This window comes from Rhinocladiella mackenziei (genome assembly GCF_000835555.1).
Source record: "Rhinocladiella mackenziei CBS 650.93 unplaced genomic scaffold supercont1.10, whole genome shotgun sequence".
In the NCBI taxonomy this organism is placed as follows: domain Eukaryota; kingdom Fungi; phylum Ascomycota; class Eurotiomycetes; order Chaetothyriales; family Herpotrichiellaceae; genus Rhinocladiella; species Rhinocladiella mackenziei.
The window spans coordinates 626,923-650,182 of NW_013550595.1; the positions used below are offsets into that span (position 1 = coordinate 626,923).

Genomic DNA, 23,260 nt, shown 5'->3' on the forward strand with positions numbered 1-23,260 from the left:
CAAGCCAAGTCAGTCTCGCATGTTTTCTCAAATGTCTGAGTTCTGTCAGTAAAAAGGTCATCTGCCGAAACGTGCAAGGTCGGCTAGTAGAGCAACTCTTCACATGCGGAGAGGTTACATCCCCCCCTCTCTAGAGGAAATCGGAGTCCTATACAAAGTATGATATTGTTCTCTCTTCTGCTCTCCCTACCTGGAGGGGTCCTTATAAGGCTGAGATCATTCAATATACTTGGTCACACGAGTCTTTGCGAGGAGAGACGGCTTGGTTACTACTTAGACACGACGGAAAGTGGATCCGTGAAAGACTTGCACACGTGGGCGCCTCGAAAATCAGGCATCGGAGGCATGACTCTATCCAGGGCCCCGAGATGGACCGGGAACAAGAACTTCCAGGCTCCGAGACGGTCCAACACAACCGGGATGGGGGGAGAGAACACCTATCGTGCCAGGGATCTTGGGGCTAAGAGCTGGTACCAATCATGACAATGGTGGGTTATTTATCTCACGCTCTAGAAGTTGTTCTTGGTTGATGCCAGTAATATTGAGAGTTTGATACCCTTTGAACATCCTCATTATATACGTTTCCCACGGGAGGATATGTCGTGTGGTTGCGCTGTCGCCATTTCGGTAACCTTTTTTCGCTCTGGATCGTTGGGTAGCCCGCTGTTATTATTGGCACCACGCCTAAGGCTTGTCCTGGATAAAGATCCGCTCGGGGAGCATCATCATGCCTAGCGTCATCCCCGAAGCTCGAGCCAGAGCTCTAACGATAAGCCCAATTATGGCACTCTAATCTGCCTTGGCTCCATTCCAGGACGGGAATTAACTTGGTCCGGCTAGCTTTGAGCGATGCTAACGGTACTCTCGAAAAAAGACAGGAAGCGAGCAGAAGGAAATCCCTCATCATCCCGACGTGGGTGCGCATCTCATTCCAGCCGGCTGCGGTGGAACTTTGTTTTCCTCCACCTCATTCCCTATGTTCTGGCCCTTGGTTGGTGGGCTACGAATTCCTAACTAACTGAATGTGTCTACCATCCACCTGACTTGCTCACGGCCAGCCTCGCTATTCGTCACCACTAGACTGACGTTCCAATTTCCTCCGCTCCGTATAGGCACGACTTTTTTTACGAGTACGACTTCACGACAATAATATTATTATTTCCAGCCAGACTCGGTACCATTCTCTCCCTGTCCATCGACACCATCGACACCACGACCAACATCAGACACTCCACTCCGAGTGTCTTGAGAGCTTCATTCACTATTCCACCCATCTCTGCCTGCGCGTTCATTGACGGCTTTCGAGTCGTCAAATGAACCTGCCCTCCACGTCTTCTTTTTCCCAACTCTACTCTTCGACCGGAAGAGAACAGTGATTTCCTAAATGCCTTTCAAGCCCTTCGCACATCTCGCTCGAGTTAGTCTTGCCAAGGGAATCGCTCATACTTATGCTCCTTCTGTTGTCGCTGCTGGTCAGTCACTAGGTCAATTTCAGAATTACCCGGTCGCCAAATTCACAAAGACCACCCAACTTCAAAATACCTTCTCGAGTCCTTCGGGCTCCGGTGCCGGTGCGAAGGCTGGCTACAATTCGCAGTCCAGCGGCGGTGATGCTGGTCTCGCCCAATACTACGCTGCGTGGCAGCATGCGCAACAAACAGGTGATGACTCGGATTGGAAACAACATCAGGTCGCAAGAAGAATAGGATGGAAACACCAAGAGAAGGTCATCCCGTCGAAGCACCAGCGACTTGATTCCTCTCGTCCCGTCGATATCCTCCGTCCTTCCGCTCGACTGTCTGTCTCTCGTGTGAACAGCGAGCGCGCCACTCCACAGATTCAAGAGCCGGAAGAGGTTCTTGCAGAAGCTGAAGCACTTGCCAAGGTCGATGAGGCGATTGCAAACGAGATTAAAGATGTGAAGGCATCACCACGGATTGAAGAGATTGCTGCGGATGATGAAGTAGGCAGTCCCGTTGCCAGCACCAGAGCAGGAACGCCGGTGCTGGAGACCAGTACCACCGACCCGGAGTCTTCGTCCTCACAGGAGCACACGACACCACCCACAGATGCCACCTCCCTTGCCTCCGAGGAGTCGGTTCTCTCCGATCAGATCGTTCAACTTGGTCAGCAGCATCGATATAATGAGATTCCAGCTCTCTTTGAGGCGATAATCAAGGATGGCCATGTGCCCAGCGTTGATGCCTACAACCACATTCTGGTGTCTGCGATCAATTTGAGCAGTGGCTATCAGCCATGGCCCAGAGCACTCGAGGTGTATGGCGACATGACCAAGCGTGCTGTCGAGCTCAATGCCACGTCATACATGATCCTTCTTCGATTCTTAGCCGCAAGAAGTCTCGAGGCCTATCGAGTGCAGAAGAATCTGGGTGAACGCGCCGCTCGATACGGAAGCGAGGGCGCTTTGGTCTTCCCCTCTGCTACCAGACAGCAACAACTCTATGCGGCTGACACATCTCTTGCATTTGCCACCAAGCTCTACAACATTGCTCGGGCGACTCTTGACGACTTCCACCTCTCCGCGGCTGTCTCCAACGCTCTTGTCAAGGCTTGTGCCCAAGCGGGCTTGGTTGATCCCATGAACAGCCTCCTAGCTGACATGAAGGCCCGGAACATTCCTCTGGAACCCCGCCTCTACACCATCGTCATTGACGCCCAGGGCTCGAAGCAAGATATTCATGCCGCCCAAGACCTGTATGAGGAATACCGCGACTTAGCCATCAGTCGAGCTGCCAATGACCCCCTCGACATGCAAGTCTACGCGTCCTTGATCAAAGCATACTATGCGTGTGGACTTGCCGAAGCCGGTCTCCATTTCTATGAGAAGATCTTGCAATCGTTCAAGAATTCAGCCAACGAGAAGATCCTTTCAGACCAATTGACCACTTCTTTCGTCCTCGACGGCCTAGTCCAACATTACATTGACAACAAGGCCTTTTCCGAGGCGATCTCGAGTATCGACGGATTCGCTTTGCAGCCTGTTGCTCGAGACCAAGCGTTGTCCAGGATCTCCGTCGCTGCCGCCGACGCTGGTCATGCCGAGGATGCTGTCGCCAGTTTTGATGCGATCAATGTCACCAATTTGGAAGCAGAACCCGTCATGGCACTGGTGGCCATGCATATTCGAGCTGGCGATATCACTCAAGCCCAATCGGCCTGGAACAAGGCTCGTTCATTACCGATCGTCCCCAGCACCGATTTTGCAACCATGTACGCATTGGCCTTGATCGCCAACGGGTCGATCGAAGAAGGTGTCGCTGAAGCTCGGTCGATGTTCCAGCGGATTCGTGCTTCAGCCACCAACGAAGCCAGTCGTCAGCTCGCGGTTGCAGAGATCGATGAAGCCATCGTTCTTTTCGGCGAATCCTTTACGCAACAACACGCCGTCGTCTCTGCCCCCACCAGTGTCTCATTGTTGCGAGCCATGATCGAAAACGGGGGTCTCGTCTCTCCGGTTGCTCAGCAGGCTATCGCCAGTCTGGGACCCGACTGCGTCGATCAGCTCAACGCCCAGGACATTGCGTTGGCTCTTCACGTGCAGGCCCAGATGCTCATGTCTCACGAGTCTGTTGATATGGCACACCCACTTCGATTCTCCCACCTTCTCGAGACGGTCTTGAACCGTGGCATTCTTATGGATCCATCCACGGTGCATATTGTGAGCGAGAGCTTGCCCAAGGTTGCCGCCACTCGGCCCGACCTCTTGCAACGCTGGCAAGAACTTCTCCATCCTGCCCCTCCCGCTCCGGTCCATATGCAACCGTCGTCGCCTCTGTCACCTCATCCAGCACTTCTGGACCCCGTCTCAGCGGCAGATTCTTACGATCCGTATGCTCACACGACGGATTATCGTGCCTCCAAGGCTATCTCGGAGTTGGTGGAAAGCACTACCGGACGCATCGAAAATCATCTTAACGATGGTCTTGCCCGTTTGAGGAATGTTCGTCGTGCTGGGAGGAATCTGCATTACTCTGCATATGCGAAGTTGATCGCTGCTGCTGGCAAAGCCAAGCAACCCAACTTGACTCATGAGATCCTTAGCATGGCACACGCCGATGTTCCGATGACGCTGCAGATTCCCTCTGTCCGCACCGGATGGATCTCTATCCTGGACTCGATGATTGCAGCTTGCTTGACTGTGGGTGATCGCCAACGGGCTAGTCAGTATCACCAAGACCTCCTGGACATGGGGGCGGCTCCATCGGCCAACACGTTCGGCATTTATATCACCACTCTTGAAGGCACTTTCGACGAGGCCACGGAGGCGGTCAAGATCTTCCAGCGCGCCCTTTCGGAGGGTGTTGCTCCTAGTGTCTTCCTCTATAACGCGGTCATTGGCAAGCTGGGTAAAGCTCGGCGTATCGATGACTGCCTTCGATATTTCGGCGATATGGAAGGTCGGGGGATTCGACCGTCATCCGTCACTTATGGTACGCTGGTCAATGCTCTCTGCAGAACAAGCGAAGAGCGCTTTGCCGTGGACATGTTTGATGAAATGGAAGCCGCACCAAACTATCGACCTCGACCGGCTCCTTACAATTCTATCATTCAATACTTCCTCAACACCAAGCGTGACCGAAGCAAGGTTCTTCAGTACTATGAGCGCATGAAGTCCAAGAACATCAAGCCGACTTCTCACACCTACAAACTGCTTATTGAGTCATATGCGTCGCTGGAACCGGTCAGCCTCGCTGCGGCTGAGGCCATCCTCTCCGAAATGAAACAGTCGGGTGTTCAGCCCGAGGCCGTGCACTATGGATCGTTGATTCATGCCAAGGGGTGCGTCATGCACGACATGCCCGCCGCCAAGGCAGTCTTCGATTCTGTTTTGAAAGAGGGAAGCATTCGCCCCACTGATACTCTGTACCAGAATCTCCTGGAGGCGATGGTTGCCAATCACGAAGTCGCCAACACCCCGGAGGTACTGGCCGATATGACTCGACGTGGTGTTGCCATGACTCCATACATTGCCAATACGCTCATCCATGGATGGGCTAGTGAAGGCGGTATTGCGAAGGCCAAGGCTATCTATGATAACCTGGGCACGGATAAACGTGAACCAAGCACGTATGAAGCAATGACCCGGGCATTCTTGTCTGCAGAGGACCGCGCCAGCGCCAATGTAGTTGTCCAAGAAATGTTGAGAAAGGGGTACCCAGCGGCCGTCACGGACAAGGTACTTGTCCTGGTGGGAGGAATTACTGCCTGATTTGGCGGTGGAAAATATAAATGCGCCGATCGAGAGTGGCGAAGATCGCTCGCCTCGACATATTTCTTATGTTCATTGATGATGATACCCAGAAACACGAGCCATGAAAAAGGATGGCTCTACGACCGCGGGCTTTTGGAAGCCTAAGGCTGTTCGCGTTTAGCGACAGTCTTGTATCTGGAGGAGGGGGCCCTGGCGTATTGGGAAACTCTGTATCCTATGGGCTCGGGTTGACATCTGGCGAGGCGCTGGATGGAGCTTTTGAGCCATCTTGAGAAATTCAAAAGGGAGAGAACATGTACAACAGAACACAAAAAGAAAACTCTACTCAATTTTTTATAGATGATCTAGATGGTAGTTTGTCTAGATCTCAGGTAGGTCGTCGACGGGGAATTACTAGTTACTGGCGAGGGCTGGTAAGTCGAGGCCAGGATGAAGAATTCAACTTCAATATGTTGATTATTTTTCCTCCCCCCCCCCCCTCCTTGGGGGCCATATTTAAGTTCCCTCACGGACTCAGTCTCCCAATTTCCCAGCCAGCATCACCTTCAAGCCTCGTATACAAAAACCGGTCGTGTAATCGACTTTCCCGGCCTTGCCAGAATTCGATGTTATCGGGTATGATGCGAAGTCCACCCCAAAACGGAGGCACAGGGATTTCATCTTGGCCTTCAAAACGTGCATGAACTTCTTTGACACGGGCTTCGAGATCGGCGCGGCCGTCATCCTCCTCTATTGCGTTTGCTAGCTCGTCGTTCGGGACCTGATTTTGGTTATGCATCTTTGACCGAGGCTGCAATACACTTGTCTGTGGACTGGCCCAGGCTCCAATCCGACTCCCCCGCGCCCTCGTGTTGAAATACACCTGACTCTCCTCACTGCTCAATCGCTCTACTTTGCCCTCGACCCTGACCTGGCGCTCGAGTGGCTTCCACCAGAAACACAGGCTGGCGTAGAGATTTGTCGCGATATCCGCGGCCTTGCGACTCGTGCCAAAGTTGGAGTAGATGACGAAACCGCGCGAGTCGAGTTCCTTGAGATACACGATCCGTGACGACACGCGACCTGATGGCAGCGATGCCGTCGACAGCGTCACCGTCTCCGGTGCATGGCCCTTCAGCTCCGGCGACGTGAACCAGCGGTGGAACTGGGTGAACGGGTCCTCGGACAGGTCCGACCGACGAAGGCGTGAGAGGGAGAATTGCGCCGCGCGGGCCGGGGCACGCGTAGTGCTTCCATCAACTTGGTCCTGGGGTGTTTCGCCTGGTGCAACTGGGCCCATTATGAGTCGTGAATGTCAGATGGGGAGTCCTCATTGGAGACGGAGTCACTTGGGGGCGGTGTTTCAAAAGTAAACTCTCACACAGCATTTGATTTTCCGGGGGGGTTCAGGAGGAAACATAGGAAAGAGACTTACATATCAGCTTGTCCTTTGGAGGTGTGGGGACTGTGGACATGGTTTGAGAGAGAAGTCGTGGTCGAAGGGCCCGAATCAGCATATGATGAGGTAGGCACTGAAGTAGTAAAACAAGTGAGGGATTATCTGCTGCTTTTTTCGGTGGTATCTCTCCTCAAATTCAATGAAATATTTGACTTTTCTTTTTTGCCGTTTCCTTTTCTTTCTTCCCTCTTTTCCAGTTTATCCTACCGAGCAATATCTCATGACGATGGTGGTGATGGCCAGGATGAGAATGACTTCCCACAGGTCATTGCTGTCATTTGAAATATATATTCCCTCATCGTGCCAAGAGCCATATTCACGTGAAAGGAAGTAGTCACGTGCCACCCTGCCTGCGCCCAAAAGGATCTCCTCCACTGCCCTTGATTGCTCTCTTCTGTCGCTGGCTTCGTCGCTTGTTCTTGTGCTCGTGCTCTGATTTGCGCCGTCCTCCCTTCTCCGTAATTTTCAACTTGGAGACAAAAGATCTGACCCCCACCATGGCAAAAATAACGTACATCTCACGTCAATTTACGTTTCACCCTCAGCCCCGACCGGCTATTCGTCCTATCCCCTACAGGCACACCCTCGTCACATCTCGCTCTTGGACGAGTCCTCCCTCTTCCTCACCCTTGGCCAGCTGGACACACCGCAGGCCCATTTGAGATTTGGCCCTTTTTCCACGCAATCCCTTCACATTCAGGCACACTTCAATTTGCCCGGGGGTCTCTTCCGATTTTGCGTTTGCATATTCTACGCCTACCCAAAATTACCTCGACACCTTTTACTTTGCAATCCCTTCTAAATCCCAACCAAGGCCCCGCAGTCACAACTTCTCTCTATTCCTTATGCCGCCTTCTCTCGAGAAGATTGATACTAGTGCCGTCTCCCACAGAAACCCTACCGCAATGGTATGTCTTCGTCTTCTTGCTGAGTCACATCTGTCAGGCTCCTTCCCCTCGCCTTCCAAATCTATCTCGGGCTTTGTCTACACGCAAGCTAACGTTGGCGCGCCTCACTCAATCTAGACTTTCCCAACCCCCAAATTGACCGAGGAGGAAACTCAGGCTTACAAAGATGTCTTTGCACTATTCGTGAGTACGTCGGTCGATTAGTCAATGACATCATCCTGACTCTTTCTTCGATAGGACAAAGATGGAAGTGGTCGGTCAAACCCCCTCAGCCTTGTGGACGACTTGCGATTCACCCTGCTCCAAACCGCCAAATCATTCCATCTCAATTCCATTATTCAACGCACCTTCGAATGAATGACCATGCTAATCTATCATAAACAGGCACGATCACAGCGCACGAGCTCGGTGAGATCATGCGCTCTCTTGGCCAGAACCCATCAGATTCCGAATTGCAAGACATGGTAAGTCTTGATGCTGGCTTTTCGCCATTCCAAGGGACTCTTGAGAAGTCATGTGACTATATCTAACTACCCGCATTCGTGAATCCTAGATCAATGAAGTCGATGTTGATCATTCTGGTAGCATCGACTTCGAAGGTAAGGCTCACCAATCTCAGCCCGGCCCTGCCCCCATCTCCCTCTCATCTCGGGGCTCTAACCCGCTCCACAGAATTCCTCAAGATGATGTCCACGACAGTCAAAGCTCAGGACTTTGCCCACGAGACACGCGCAGCATTTAACGTCTTTGACAAGGACGGCAGCGGCACCATTTCTGCCGAAGAGCTGCGACAAGTCATGAAATCCCTCGGCGAGAATCTCACAGACGAGGAAATCGATGAAATGATCCGTGAGGCTGACAAGGACAAGAGTGGCACGATAGATTGTACGTCCCATCTCCCCTTTTCTCATAGTTCTTTTTGGTAGTCCTATGACGTATGGACTGCAGAATTGTTTAGCATCGTCGCGTCAATGTTCCAGGGAAAGATGCTAAAAACGTTCCTCCTCCAGACGAGGAATTTGTCCAGCTTCTCTCCCCCAAGCCATAAGCTGTGACACCGGATTCAAATGATCTTCCAACCATCATGTTGCGAGAAATGAGCCAAGACAACGAACGATACCATAGTCTTCCCAACGACAGACAACTTTCTCTCATGGATCCCCCTTGTTCCTCACCGTTTCAGTTCGAGTCCATCATGCTCGGGATTTCTTCAATAGTGATCCAGGTCAATAATAGCAACAACCGATTTGATCGATTCCATATATTTCAGAAGTTTCTTATTGCCGATACCATCTTTCTCTATTTTGATTTTCTTGTTTCTTTTGCATCTCCTCAAAGATCGGTCCTCACTATAGGCTGCCTATCTCTGGTTAGCGGTCAATTTTCTCTTCCCTTCCCCCCCTTCTTTCTCAAACCAGAACAATAACAAAACCAAAAAAAAAAAAAAAAGGCTTATAATATCCTGGCTTCACTCGGGAAGGGAAAAAGAAGCTAGGCTAAGCTGGACCAGGTTGAATGAATTAACTGAATTGATTCTGATTTGAATCGATCTACTGTAGGTAGGTTTCGGTGTGATTTGTGATTCTGAAGGATTGATTCGGATTCGGATTAACGGCAAAACCCCCATTCATACACACACAGAGACACGCACTCTTTCTAACAGAACGGGTGACGCTGATTGCGTAGCCAGGATTGACTTGATGCGATTAAAGGAAATATTCCCAGCCCGGCCCACAAATCGAGCTCGAATTTCAAAGTCAGCAAACAGGCAAAGTTTGCTCAGGACCTGTATTCTTTGTACGATTATTCGAGTCACCAGCATCAACATCCCTTGCCTTGCCTGCCAACGAGCTGGTTTTAACGGAACTCTCTTTTCTTTCTTATCGTCAGAAGCCACCGAGAATAAAACCACGAAGAAAGAGACATTTGTTGTTGGAGGGTGACTGTGCTGTGACCCATCGACGTGCCATTTTGCCGTGGCCTTATTTCCTGCAGCCTCGGCAGTATCAAAGGAGATCTCAAAAATACAGTAAGAAAAATGATTTTGGGCCTTCACCATTCAGCGTGAGGTGCACTACCGTAGCTGCAAAACGTGAAAGTAAGAATTCCTGGCCTCTTGGTGATTCTCACCACAGTGAAATCTTCAGCTCTAACCATTGGAAAAGAGAGGATGTGGAAATGAAGTTTCAATGGGCCTTGGACGCCTGTCGCGATCGTGGTCCGGCCCTATTTCTTGGATTCTTTCCGGCATATGATCCGGATGAGCTTGACGGACCGCTACCAAATCGTTGTTTTCCTCCATTGCTCAATGTTGGTCCTTTCACCGGCAGATCCCGCTTGATGGGCTTGTTAGTTCCGGGGAACCGAACGAGTGCGTACTGAGGTTTGGAAGGGCCATGTCGTTCATTGAAATTGCTGACCATGAATGGATAAGCTGATGTAGCTTCGACGGGCTGAGGTGCCATTCTAGACCCAAACATCGGAGCCCAAGGGATGATTGGAGCCTCTAGAGGAAAACTGACGGCTGGCAGCGACCCCAGCTCTCTGTCTTCAAAAAGGTCATCTTCGCTCTCGACATCTTTGGTGGTGACCGACTCATCGCCAACAAGGAAACCCACCTCTCCTTCGAGAGGAAGAGACACCGAGGCAGCGGGAATGACCACGTGTGGGACTTCAAGGGGCTCCCGTGTAGATGATGTAACGGCAAGGACCGCATGAACAGGCTGAGCCACTTCCCGTGTGGGAGAAGATTTCTTGCCCAGCAATCCATTAAATCGTTCCTGCCACGACGCATTCTGCGCAATTGGAGTCGAAATTGCTCGAAGTGATGGCGCTGAGGTAGAGGGTGGCATAGATACTCTTGCTGCCCAAGTCATGGGTGTATCTGCAGCAGGGGCGGCTTGGGCCTGCACCGGGCTTGGAGGTGTTGGTGGCATCGCCGGTGGTAATTTGACAACCGCTTTTTCTCGTGGAAAATGTACAACGGGTCTTGCAGTATCCCCGTCAAAGGCAGGATGAAAACTTGCATAGTCTTCTGCGGGGGGTGGCGACGGTGTTCGGGGGGGTTCAGGGTGACTGTAGGTAAATGCACGTCGATCTTGTGGGGGAGGAACCCCCAGCGGCTGTGGGAAGAATCTGGATCCGCGACTCGAAGGGCCATTCATGATCCTGGGACCAAGGTCGGTGCCTGGTAACGAACCCACCGCACCGAAAACGTTCGAGGCAGGAACAGTCGACTGAGAAATATTCGTGACTTGTCGTTGTCCCGCTTGATCGCCAACATGTGCTTGTTTCCACGTTTCGTTGAATGTGTACTGCGGTCCTTGTCGAACCCCCGTTCGTAACTCTTCCTCACGTCTGGCCATCAATTCGCGATGGAATCTTTCATTTTCGGCGCGTTCCTGTTGAGAAGCGGCTTGATGGAAGTGGGTCCACGCGTCCACGCCATTTGATCGGGAACCGTTCTGGAAACCATTAGTTGTAGGGTGAACTGGCTGAGACTGAGGCGGAGCAATGGGTGCGTGTTTGGTCGTCGGGAACAATGAATCAGCCTCGCTATCAGCGGCTAGCGGACCCTGATCCGGTGAGGTGATGGATTGGTAAGAATAGGATCTGGTATCTGGAAGAGAGTGATTCACATATTGTGTTTGCGGAGAGCGACCTGCGTGAGGTGTTCGGCCGTTCATCCAACCTTGCGCAGTGGAAGACGTCCGCGACAGATCCTGTGGAGCATATCCTGCCAGACCCGAGTCGAAAGTACCATTCCCAAGGGCTTTGTTGTGTGGTAGACCCCAAAGATTGGCTGTCTGAGGGGACCGGTGATCGTGACGAATATCGGCCCACCCGCTTCTCGCGTCGTTTCCCACTGAACTCGGCTTCGGAAGTTTCGGGCTCGGTTCGGGGCCAACCGTGGGTTCCTGGCCACTGGTTCGTCTCAGGTCCGGAACGGCTCGAACACCGTTGATGATGGGAGAAGGTACCGGGGTCGCTTCTGGTTGAGCTTCTTCCGAGGAAGGTTGATCAATTTTGACACGCACAGGAACTCTCTGAGAGTCCATCGACCGAGATGTTGAAGCCCCCGATTTCTTGACGGTGTCCACAGGAAAGACTTTCATCATTCCATATTGCTGAGGCTCCCCAGATGGAAGTGGCTGAGGAGGTTTGGGGGGCGACTGAGTGGTTGTGCCCGTAACTGGAGCGGAAGAAGTCGAAGGCTGCTCGGCATCCTTTGTTTCCCTTTCCTGAGTGGCATCACCTGCTTTCTTTTTCGCAGGATTAGGGTCCGGCCCGAGGGACGCTAGCTTAAGTCGTATACGCTCCTGTTTCTCAGCTTCCATCCGCTGTTCCTCTTCTATCTTGCGTCTTCTTGCTCGTTCGATATTTTCTTTCATCAACGCCCTCTGTTGAGCCCGCTGCGCCTCTATATCAGCATCAGTCGCAGAGGAAGCGCCAGCAGAAATGTAATCATTCATGCCACGAGCTTGGTAAGTTGGCGTTTGGGTTTGTGACGCCGGGCCATCTCTTGAAGAGGGACGGATAGCGGCGTCGACATCGTGTCTGTGTGATTCAAAAACCGGTGTTGGCGTTTCATTCGACTTGATCGACATTCGTCGACCAAACTGCCCGCTTCCCCCGGAAATTGTAGACGATGCTCTGCGTCGCGCATGATCGGTACTGGTCCGGTGCGTTTGGAAAGCTGCTGACGGTTCCGCCGGAGCGTGCATGTCAGTCTGATTCGGTCTTTGTAGAACCGCCGGTGCCCGGAAATTTGGCTCATGCTTAGACATGCGTCTTCGACCTTCGGCAACTGCTTCATACCGTCCGGAGTTTGGCATATAGAGCTCTCGAGGTTGACTGGGGAGAGAGTCGCGCCAGGAACGATTGAAATCATCTGCCGATATCTCCTTGGCGGGAGATGGTGCTGTCAAAGTCGATGGGCTTTGTCCATACACATTGTTCGGAGGGAATCGACTGGGTGGTGGCATCGACGTTGGTGGATTGATGGCAACGGGCGAGACTTTATCAACAGGGGGTAAGGTTGCCCATGGAGATTTGGCCGGTGCCGGAGCTGGTGTTGTCTTCGAGGACGTCAAAGACGGCTTCTCTGCAGGACTTTTGGAATGAAGGTTGGCGACCTTCTGTGCCTGCTGTCTTTCAGCACTGGCACCCAGTTTGAGGACGGTGGCATTGGGGCCAACTGAACTCGTAAACGGCGGGGTCAAAATTTTTGAGGGTGCCGGAGGCTTCGCCTTTTCTGTTGTTTCTGAAGGTGTCGCTGATTTCTGCGTGCTTTGATGGGCCGCATCGGCAGGCGGTAAGATACTCTTCGTGCCATCGTTCCATTCAATAGTTTCCGGAGCCCAGTCGTCTTCGTCATCATCAATATCTGCCCACTTCGCCTCTTTCCCCTCACCGTCTGCCTGGATTCGCGACGTCAAATGAATCCCATACTGCTGCTTAAGCTCTTCGTCGGTCAAATGTTTCGTCGAGGGTTGGGGCGTGACTGCCAAAAATCGTCAGATGGCTCGATTTCACGGGTCCGACGCCGTCGCTTACCTCGATTCTTATTCCAGACTTGCATCGGATCTGGTGTGGCACTCGTGTTAGGCTTGGACTTGGATTGAAGAGAGCCCGTAGTCTTGGCCACTAGTCGCGGGCGACCAGCCTGTGCAAGTGACGAGGTGGAGGAATTCGGAGTGGTAACTAAAGCTCAAAAGTCAGTCACCATCGGCATGGAGGCAGTTGCGCATGTACCTTTCTCGGTGCCTTTGGCGGCATTTGTTGTGGCATTGGGCTTGGGCACCGCATATTTGGCAAAGCTGACAGGTTTGGCTGCCAATTTCTTAAGTGGCTTCGGTTCCGCGGACTTGTCGCCAGCAATACTTCCCTCAGCACGGCTGGTATCCGTGTCTGAGCGAGTGGACCCGTCGTCGATTTCTTCCATCTTAGGATTTGAGGGGATATGGATTCCATTCTCTTTCGGCGCCGCCTCCACAACACCACCGTCGTCCCCAGAAGCTTTGATATCAGGTGTGGATGTGGCCGCAGGTGCGTCGGAAGGCGAGAGGTCGCCGACCGACTGAGTTTGGTTTACCACATCTTGTGCTCTCTGCTCTGCCATAACAAACTCGGGATCTATGCGACAACGATCAGATTCAATGTGAAGTCGAGAGTGTCGCGCCACCAATCCGGGGAGGTACCTGTTAAAGAGCGTAGTCTGCCACGGTTTCCAGCCTGTCGGTCGAAGTCCGATAACGTACAGAAGCGTTTGAGGACCGGGATCGCGCGTCACTGAGTATTCAGAGGGAAGGGGGTAAAGGGAAATACTACAACGCCTCGGGAAGAAGGAAAACAAAGGTGAAAGAGAAGTGGTTGTGGTTTGAGATAGGAGGCTGCGCAGGTGAAGCCTGGATTTGCGGCATCCTCCTGGGCTTGGCGGTGGAGAGTCTGAGGCGTGCAGGCACCGGAACAAATTCAGTGACCATACTGGTCGTGACATAACAACGACGGACAACCTCGGGAGTCATACCACTGCCACAACAACTTTGGTGTCAATGAGCCGCCCATAGCCCAGTACACATGGACCAGCTACATATTGAAGCCTAACTGAGAATACGAAGTATTCTAGAAGGACACTCTCAAGCAGGGGGATCCGCGCTTCACGCTAGGACTACTGAACACTATTGATATACCTCGCTATAAGCCACCCTTTATCGTCTATAGCTAGGTGCGCTTTCGTCACACATGCTCTCAATATGCTCAAATCAGTGATGTGCAGCCCATGTCCTGAATGATTCACCCCCAAGTGCCAAGGGTTGCTGCACGAAGCAAGCTGGACATATTCTGTCAGCGAATGCTTGGACACAAAGCGCGGCCCTTCAAGGAAAGGCTGGCAGATATCGAGACGAAGGAGACAATGAGGAGGAATATTGGAGTCGGAATGCGTAGCGGATTTCAAAGTAATGGCGTTCTTGAACATTCAACCAGTTTATTTCATTTATCTACACAGCTGCTCTGACAGTCTTCTTGAACGCATAATGGGATCAGTGGGCGTTGTTCTTGTGATGTCCTGAACAGAAAGTCAGTCGAAAGCCGTCGATTGTCTTGACATGGCACGTACTAAGATGGAAATAGTACTCCATGCTGTAACCCATCGCCATAATTCCGAAAATTACATGCCAAATTGCTGCCACCGGTAAGCGTTTGTAGTTTTCTCACCGGAAAACCGTAGACATACGAGCTGGTGAAGGGTTCTTTCCAAAATATTTGGCTTGATACCATCCCAAAGGTCCGCTAGGTGCTCTCTGAGGTGCCGGACCCTTCGGTAACTTTTCGTAGAACTTGGCTATTCTCGCCATTCGCACGGCATTTTTAGCAGCTCCAAGACCCTGATTATTGTCAGATGTTTCTACGGTCGTCTCTTTTCGTTTGCAATTGGAATGGAGAGACAAGTCATATCGTGCGGAAACTGCGCATTCCGGTGGATCGAGGAAAGGACGAGGGCAGGCCAACGAAGCCCAACAAACAAGGCTGGAGGCCAGAGAATTGAGCTTACCTCTGGATTGGCGACCTATTCAGCGGAAGTTAGCTAACGAGTAATGGTATCAAAGCAGGATTGAGATTACCTTGGGAGGAACAAGGGTCGACACAGCTCGGCGGATAACGTACGACATTTTGAGCTGGTGACACCGTCAGTGAATTTCCTATGACCTTGAAGTCTCTCGAACAACATACCGGAGACTCAAAATTGTCCGGAGGAGTTTAGGATGAGTGCTGAAGCAGGCGAAGGATGGAGATCAAAGTTCGACAGGAGAGCTTCTAGATTCGGGTTGTTGCCGCCAAGGACCTGATTACTCCTCCGTTTTGCTTCCCCCCATTAATGAATGACCGTAATGGAAGCACCAAGAACGCACGCCCGTTACTAACTCCTGACGGCTCGTCATAAACTTGTTGATCAAGGACTCGTGTGTTGATATGCTACGGTTCAGGTTCATCAACCTGCCTTACCCGGAGAAGCTGCATACATGTTTTTCATCTCATCTGAAAGGATCTCCCAAAGTCCGTTGCACCCCCCCAATTCACTCCTACTCCAAAGCCCCCAAAGTATTGGAAGGTCCAATCCCAATCCCCTTAGCTCCCAAGTATATTGCTTTCACAACGTCAGTGCCCTGGCGTATATCGCCGTCTACTCCCATACCTCGATTTTATCAAGGGCCTCTGGGCAGATCTCCAGAGTATGCACTGGTGGTGGTGCGGTATCGGGAGAACGCCCACCGTGGTTAGAGAAGATGATTGTCTTTACTTGGGACACATATTGAGTGGCAAAATATGCATCCTCATGTATCTCAATCCCTTTCAAACCAATAGGAAGCTGGGGTTATTGAACCTAACAGGGAAAAGCCTCTTTCCCGCGATGGACCTGTACCATCGGCTATCTAGGTGAGAACACCTCCGCCGCCTCTTAACACTATAATATGATCTGGAAGATGTCCGCGCATAGTATGGTCTTGTCCTTCAGAACATGATCTGGAGATAGTCTTGCACCTCTGGTCGTCCTCCCTCTTCCCGGATACGGGTGCGTCAACCGTCGGCGCCATAATTTTGACCGCGTTGAGCCCCATTCCAACATCCTCTCACACTTCGATCCACTTGCACACAGAGCTTCCGCCCAAAAGCTTAGTGCGGCGCGTGGTAGCAGCACCTGCTTTCCCACAGGATGAGACAGGCGGAATATGGCAGTTGGAGATACGTAGTTTAGCGTCTTGACCTTATGCTATAAAAGCGATGCGCACTTCCTATAGTCAACAAGAATCCATGGCTGTAGTAAGATATGGCGATAGACTTCGCTATTTAAACGTTCCGTGATAAGATCATCTGTGGCGGAATAGTAGCACCCCATGCCGTCGGCTAATCTCCTTGGTCGCAGCAGCTTCAATCTCATCAAGATTGAGCATCGTTGTATAGCCTGGAAACGCTCCATTTCCTTCCAATCATCCTCTCCTTTCTGTGGTGGATGCTTTCCCATAGTTCTCGCTTGATGCTCTCCCCTGTGCGACGATCGTAGCAAAAAGTCCCAGTTCGAGGCCAGTCGCGGCGGAGAATATACGAAACAGCTGAATCGAGCCTGACCGGCCCCGCTACAGTATCATTGCCGGTAAGCGGCTAGGAGAGCAAGCTATTATCTTGCTACTCACACCCTCATCCATTGATCGCTCTGAAAGCGATCAAGTCGATACCTAAGAAAAGTTTCCACCGAGGATTTTCAACTGTGTTGTATTGTCTCCAATCCGTCGTTAGCCAGGTAGTCCCTATGCTACGAGGAAGCTCATTTAAATGATGAGAAAATAATATTGCCGGCAAAACAACTCTACATGCAGTACGTCTTCCATTATTGCCAGACAATGATGATTTGAGAAATGGCTGTAGTGCTTGCAATGGTGGAAGTGTACGCCCAAGCCCCATTTGGCTAGGCTTCCCCTTCCAAAGTGTAGACTCTCCCCTTCTCGAACAAGGGAGAACACAACTAGAGCTTCTTTAGGGATTTCCTTGTGGATCGATTGTGTATTCCACGAGCTTGGTAGCTTGCTCTTACTCCAGATTATCCGCGTGGGCGTCGAAAAGCGCGGCTAGGGAGTGTAAATCTCCAAAGGCAGCAGACCGTTCATATGAGTCTGTTTCGAAGCGATTGAGAAGACTTGGGGTCAAAACGAGTAGTCGACGAATGCATCGCCTATTTCCCTCGCTTTGCGAGTTTAGCTCCGTGCCCCCGGGGGGAATTGTTCGGTTTAATCCCTGTCTTTCCTCTGCTTAAACCGGCAGCAGCTTTCACCACACAAACACTCCTTGTCCAAATGATTCCAATATTCATTAGAATAATCGACCGTAATTTCCTCGCCCGCGGGGATTCCTCTAGACACGAGCACGATTCGCTGAACGCCGAGCCACAGAAAGCGCTCGTACTGTGAGTTCGGCTGGCAAGAGTGGTTGATGAAGCGCGTATAGTTACCCTGACGGCCCTGCCAGATCTGGTATATACCAGCTGGCCCGGAGCATTGCATAACATCCAAATCCCGAATACCGTTGGTGATGACGCCGACGAATTCGCCGATGGCTGCGCCGCGCTCGAATGGCTATCAATGGTGGTGTCAGTGGCCATGGTTCTCGTCGATCGGGATAGAAGGGGACAGTTACACAACAAGCAAGTAGACCATTGTTCTTTCCGTTCTCTGTTCGAAAAACTTGCACCGGAAAGGGTTTGCGTGGACCACTTCCAAATAAAGCCGGAAAACAACGACATTCATTGACGCCGAGATCGTTCGACTGCAGTGATCCGCACTTTTCGCATGAGAAATGTCGCGGTAGCATATCTTGATCGTTGCTGACTTCTGCTCGAGGATCTATTGAGTCCCACACCTGCTCATCTATGATGCTCACCTCTAAATGCTCGAACTGAAAATCTGACGTCCATTGAGAATAGGTGTCGGCCAAGGGAATGGGCGGGTCATTTCTGCTGACGACCCAATCACATGGATGTCCGGAATATACGTGCTGTGTCTGCTCCCCGATTATGGAGAGAAGCTGACGCCACTCTGGATGGATGGTGTCGGCGGCGACCTCGAATCGTAAACGAAGCCTCTTTAGTGCTGTCATGTTTTGCGGGGAGAATCCTAGTCGGTATTTGCAGAAGCGATAAAGGCCCATGCCTGCGAAGATCAGCGACACCCAGCCTCCAGCTTCCCGAACCGAGTCGTAGCCGCGCCAGATCGCCCTTTGAATACATAGGTCAGCATGGCATAGAGACAGGAGAGGGGAGAGAGACGGGGAAGTAAGTATAGGAAGATTGAGTTACCGACCGCTGCCAACCTCCGAGGCATGAACGGCTTCGGTATCTCCATTATGCTAGCTCACATTTTATTCCGAAGCTCCTTTGAAGACCATCCAAAATCTTTGCATGCCTCCGCAAGTGCGATCATGCGACACTTACTAGGTGACAGGTCTGGCTCTTCTGCCACGATCTTTTTAACACGGTCATCATAGCATTGTACCCATCGAGTTTGAACAATAACTTCGAGTGATCTGTAGCAGCGGCTTGCTTGGGTGACCTGTCGACAGCAGAGATTCATCTTCCGAAAAATATCACCTCCAGAAACGGTGGATGAGAGGGTACGCCCGTGACTGTGTGCACTACTCAGAGGAGATGTAGTGGGTCTTGATTGTTGTATTTGACGCCATTGATCGGCCTACGGTGGGAAAGATGGTTAGTGGACGGTCAGGAAAGCTGACTGAAGAGACCTGATGAAAGCGAATCTGCATCCTAATGAGGGATAGTAGGTCTCTCGAGTAAATATCCGTCGATTAGACGCGGAAGGAGCACGATGAGACCACTATTAAATGCAACCCACTCACCAAATCGGAAGGGTGCAATTCAAGGGTGCCATGAATCTGCTCCCAGATACCGATGATGAGACGCTGAAAAGGAGAGAATTCCGGCTTGCGAGTGCTTCTACTTTGAGCGTTTCGTTGAGGAAACTGGCGAATGTTGCTCGTCAAACGTCGTGATGTACCTCTTTGTGGTGAGGCATCTCGAGTACAAGGCGCAGACCGGGCTAATCTCAGGCCACCGACAACTTTGCGGCGTTTCGGTGCTGAAGAATCATCTCGAATCTGGCTTTCATCCGATGTTTGCTTTGTTGATGGGATGTCCTCTTCGCCGTGGTCGTATTGCTGGTTTGAACCATCTAGTTCTCGTTCCGCACTACTCATCTCTCCTCTGAACGAGGAAAGGTCAATCGTAGCCTATGATGCTCTGTCAGCCATGGATGGAGAACTCGGTCTACAGTGGCCCTGCCCATGGGAGCATAGCCTACAGAAGAGCGTCTGACTTACCAACGTGATCCTGCCGGCATCCTCTTGCACATCTTGCTGAGCATCAATACCTTCATGCTCAAGGCATACCTCTAGGCGTAGGAGTGGCGTTCCACTGTTGTGGCAGGAGTAAGATATAGCCTTGTCGACCGCATTTTCGAGCGGCGTCCGGAGTGCCTGTAAGATCGATTCATAGAGTTGTGCCTTTGAAGTCATACCGATCCCCCATGATGAGGCAAAATATTGTCAAGAGAGGAGGAAAGAGGTGTTGGACGAATCAATTGGACGCGAAGTGGCATTGCGGTGGGTTGCCACGCCAAGATTTGGAAGATTCAATTCTGCCCGGGCAGTGAATGCAAAGTCTTGGCACAGCTGTAGGTCGACGTCATACCCCGGTACCGGCGTCAACACCCCCGGTTGGGTGCCCAGACCCTGTCGAGTTTAATGGGTTCTCGGTGAACTTTGACCGTCGTCTCAATCCCTCTCAACTCGTAACGGGCTACCTGTGCTGAAGACTGATGTGGTGGTTCCGTGATTGTGCGGTGTCAGGTTAATTCATCCCGTTTAAGAAGTGTTGCTACAGGGACACAATTCGTGAACATTGAAGTTGTTGGCCGTTCAGAAAACAAAAAGTGGAGAGGGTTGGTCTAATCCAAGAGCGGCCTAGCACATCATGAGGCTACCGCATTGGGAAATCCTCTCTCGGTGAGGGATGGACATAAATAAACCATGTATTCCCCTGGGCGCCCTATATCACACTGTGACATAGCAATCGGGCACGACATTATATATTACTCTGATACTTTCTGTCTTGTACTACGCTATGGCCTGGTCTGAACGAAATCAGCCGACCGAGGTCCAGGCCGATGCGTACCGATGGCGAGACCATCAAGGCCTGGGCAGCCGTCTCATGCGCCCTGGCCGTGGCATGTACCACGATGTCCGCCGCAGACTCCCATATTATTGGAGTGACCTCAAAGATGGGTTCACCTACCGTGTCTTTGCCGGAACCATTCGTATCTTTTTTGTCAACTTGTTGCCTGCCCTCGCCTTCCAACTGGACATGCAGTACAATACGGACGGATTCTTTGGTGTCAACGAAGCCCTTCTCTCTTCAGCTCTTGCTGCCATTGTCTTTAGCCTCCTTTCTTGTCAACCGTTGACTGTCGTCGGGGTGACGGGGCTCATCTCTTTGTTCAACTATACGATCTATGATATCGTTAAAATCTACAATGCCACACTTTACCCTCACTTTCTGGTCTGGGTCGGCATCTGGGCTGCAATTTTCCATTGGGCTACCGCAATCTTCAATCTTTGCGACTATATGCGCACCATCACCGATTTTTCATCTCAGACGTTTGGCCTCTATGTGGGCACTGTGTACGTCATCAAGGGCTGTGAAGAGCTCAGCATTGGGTTTGAAAACGAGAACATCTCGAACGGCGTTGCCTCGGCGTTGGTGGCAATTCTATACTTCCTCACGGTCTATCTGCTGGAGCAAGTGGGCCAAACAACCTATACACGCGGGTGGCTGCGCACAATCCTTTCTGACTATGCCTATCCCTTGGCTACGATCTGGTGGACTGGTTTCACCCACTTTCCAGGGAATCTAGCCAATGTGCACTTCGAATACCTCCCCACTACACGTACTTTCTCTCCGACGATCGATAGACCGTGGGTGGTGGATTTCTGGACGTTGTCGGTGGACTGGGTCTTTATTGCTGCCCCATTCGGCTTCCTGATGACACTCCTGTTCTACTATGACCATAATGTCTCCTCCTTGACGGCTCAGGCTCGCAACTTCCCCTTGCAGAAGCCGGCAGGGTTTCACTGGGACTTCTTCCTTTTGGGGTGTACCTGTTTTGTCGGTGGCATACTTAACATACCACTCCCCAACGGTCTTGTCCCACAGGCACCCGTGCACACCGATTCCCTCACGTATTACAAGGACGAGCCTTATGTCATCGAGACAAAAGACGAGACGGAGCCGACCATCGTCCGGAAGGAAACTGTGGCTGATCGTGTGGCGGAGCAGCGTATCTCGCACTTTCTTATGGGCTTGGCCCTCTTTGGAGCAATGAGTGGCCCTCTATTGACAGTTCTCTCCCTGATCCCACGTGCCATCATTAGCGGCGTGTTTTTCACCGTTGGTATGGGGAGTATCTTGACGAACCCCATATTGACACATAAGCTGGCCTTCCTTCTCCGAGATCCACAGTTCCAACGTCCTTCAGATCCGCTGAATTCGGTACCGCGCCGCCAGATTGGGCATTATCTCTTTTGGCAACTCCTCGGGTTCGCTTCCACAGTCGCCATTAGCCAAACAATTGCAGCCATCGGATTCCCTGTCTTGATTGTGGCCTTGATTCCACTTCGCTGGAAGGTTCTCCCTCATCTCTTCACTCGCCATGAACTGGAAGTTATGGACTGCCTCACTGCCACTGGAGACGTGGTATTGGCTTCACTGGGAGGGAAGCCGGAGATGCCAGAGGCAAAGATGGGGAGAACGAAACACCAGCGTCCTGACGACGATATCGAACCCGGATTCGCAGGACTTGGGGGTGGAATGATTAGGGACGAGGATGGCGACTTGGGAAGACGCGAGCGCGAAAAGAATGCTCGACTCCTTCACGGCCTCGGTTACGATGGCGGGGCCATCACGAGAAGGAGATCCAGCGTAGTGTCAGCAGAAGATGCAGAAAGCCGTTCTCAGCGATCAAGCGATTATAATTTGGTTCGAAGAGGGGGACGTCGTGGTGGTCACAGTCGGACACGTACTGCCGAGCCCACCTTGCCGGGCAGGTCATATTCACTTCCAGGCCGCGTGTCGGGAGACAGCCATGCTCGCAGAAGGACTGGGTCCAATACAAGTGCGAGGGTGAGTGTGAACAGGGACGAAGGATTTGTTGAGCTGAAAGAACTCAAAAGGACTCGGCTTTCTCACTCTCCTTCGGAAAACGCTGTCATCGGAAATGGCGATGAGACTAAATGCGAGTAGAACATCAAGACGCTTTGGAGAGAAGGGAGAGAGAAACCAAAAAAAAAATCTTCTGATTCTCTGACTCTTTGAGTCAATAAATTAGACAAGAGGTAATAATGACGTTGAATGCTCATAAAGTTCGTCCCTATATTCACGAAACAACAATTTTGGTTGCAGGGCCCCTCTTCCCCCTCCGCTGATGTACAAATTTAAGTCATCATTTCCAGAGTGTTGTGTTCCGGGACATTTGTTTCATCATCATACACAATTTGCACAGGGACCACCAATTCGAACTTTGCGGACCCGATCCCAGAGAGTGAAATCTGGAGTCGAATGCTGTACCTGCGCGATACCAAAGGAGCCCAGAACGTTGGCGCTAACATCGGGCTATGCGAGAGTCGTAACAGTACATCCTCTTGAGAGTGCCACGTAGTATCGACATCTTTTTGTGCACCTCCTGGGTTGTGAGCTTTGGTTTCCTTCCATTTCGTGAAAACCATCTTTATGCAACGAGATGGAGACAATGTCGACATCCGAGCTGCGCTCGCGGAATTGGCCACGTCTTCCATGGTCAGTGGTCCGTTGTGCTCTTCCATAGCAAGAAATGTCGAGATTTGTAAACTCCAAGTGATTGAGACATCCAGGCTGGATGCGGCGAGCCAACTTGTTGTCGACTCGGGCGTCAGATAAATGTTAAGAGGGACCCTGGAAAACGCATCGTAGATCCCACGGCAAAATTGAAAGGCTGTAGGTTCAGTAGCCTCCATGGACACACTGCCGACCCGCTGAAGTAGCCTGTTTCGCAAAGATCTGCGCTGGCGACACTTGAACTCGTC

The 23,260-nt window shown here is 51.5% G+C and overlaps 8 protein-coding genes across 8 annotated transcripts; 3 read left to right on the forward strand and 5 right to left on the reverse strand.

The window, feature by feature from the left end:
• Positions 1 to 1,384: 1,384 nt before the first annotated feature.
• Z518_10915 (uncharacterized protein) lies at positions 1,385 to 5,230 on the forward strand (the record flags this gene model as incomplete). Its single annotated transcript, XM_013411746.1, has 1 exon — positions 1,385 to 5,230. The coding sequence occupies one exon, from the start codon at positions 1,385 to 1,387 to the stop codon at positions 5,228 to 5,230; it is 3,846 nt and encodes a 1,281-aa protein (XP_013267200.1).
• A 508-nt stretch (positions 5,231 to 5,738) lies between these two features.
• Positions 5,739 to 6,512, reverse strand: Z518_10916 (pyridoxamine 5'-phosphate oxidase; the record flags this gene model as incomplete). Its single annotated transcript, XM_013411747.1, has 1 exon — positions 5,739 to 6,512. One exon carries the CDS (start codon positions 6,510 to 6,512, stop codon positions 5,739 to 5,741), a length of 774 nt encoding a protein of 257 aa, XP_013267201.1.
• Positions 6,513 to 7,516: 1,004 nt separating this feature from the next.
• Positions 7,517 to 8,627, forward strand: Z518_10917 (uncharacterized protein; the record flags this gene model as incomplete). Its single annotated transcript, XM_013411748.1, has 6 exons — positions 7,517 to 7,579; positions 7,697 to 7,766; positions 7,964 to 8,043; positions 8,133 to 8,178; positions 8,252 to 8,464; positions 8,560 to 8,627. The coding sequence occupies 6 exons, from the start codon at positions 7,517 to 7,519 to the stop codon at positions 8,625 to 8,627; spliced, it is 540 nt and encodes a 179-aa protein (XP_013267202.1).
• Positions 8,628 to 9,765: 1,138 nt separating this feature from the next.
• Positions 9,766 to 13,700, reverse strand: Z518_10918 (uncharacterized protein; the record flags this gene model as incomplete). Its single annotated transcript, XM_013411749.1, has 3 exons — positions 9,766 to 13,082; positions 13,136 to 13,288; positions 13,334 to 13,700. The coding sequence occupies 3 exons, from the start codon at positions 13,698 to 13,700 to the stop codon at positions 9,766 to 9,768; spliced, it is 3,837 nt and encodes a 1,278-aa protein (XP_013267203.1).
• Positions 13,701 to 14,622: 922 nt separating this feature from the next.
• On the reverse strand, positions 14,623 to 15,252 carry Z518_10919 (uncharacterized protein; the record flags this gene model as incomplete). The annotated part of the gene is made up of 5 exons (XM_013411750.1): positions 14,623 to 14,648; positions 14,700 to 14,765; positions 14,817 to 14,967; positions 15,135 to 15,149; positions 15,205 to 15,252. 5 exons carry the CDS (start codon positions 15,250 to 15,252, stop codon positions 14,623 to 14,625), a joined length of 306 nt encoding a protein of 101 aa, XP_013267204.1.
• A 2,112-nt stretch (positions 15,253 to 17,364) lies between these two features.
• Positions 17,365 to 19,342, reverse strand: Z518_10920 (uncharacterized protein; the record flags this gene model as incomplete). The annotated part of the gene is made up of 4 exons (XM_013411751.1): positions 17,365 to 17,709; positions 17,771 to 18,347; positions 18,488 to 18,819; positions 18,986 to 19,342. 4 exons carry the CDS (start codon positions 19,340 to 19,342, stop codon positions 17,365 to 17,367), a joined length of 1,611 nt encoding a protein of 536 aa, XP_013267205.1.
• A 925-nt stretch (positions 19,343 to 20,267) lies between these two features.
• Positions 20,268 to 22,442, forward strand: Z518_10921 (uncharacterized protein; the record flags this gene model as incomplete). Its single annotated transcript, XM_013411752.1, has 1 exon — positions 20,268 to 22,442. The coding sequence occupies one exon, from the start codon at positions 20,268 to 20,270 to the stop codon at positions 22,440 to 22,442; it is 2,175 nt and encodes a 724-aa protein (XP_013267206.1).
• Positions 22,443 to 22,633: 191 nt separating this feature from the next.
• Positions 22,634 to 22,993, reverse strand: Z518_10922 (uncharacterized protein; the record flags this gene model as incomplete). Its single annotated transcript, XM_013411753.1, has 1 exon — positions 22,634 to 22,993. The coding sequence occupies one exon, from the start codon at positions 22,991 to 22,993 to the stop codon at positions 22,634 to 22,636; it is 360 nt and encodes a 119-aa protein (XP_013267207.1).
• Positions 22,994 to 23,260: the final 267 nt, after the last annotated feature.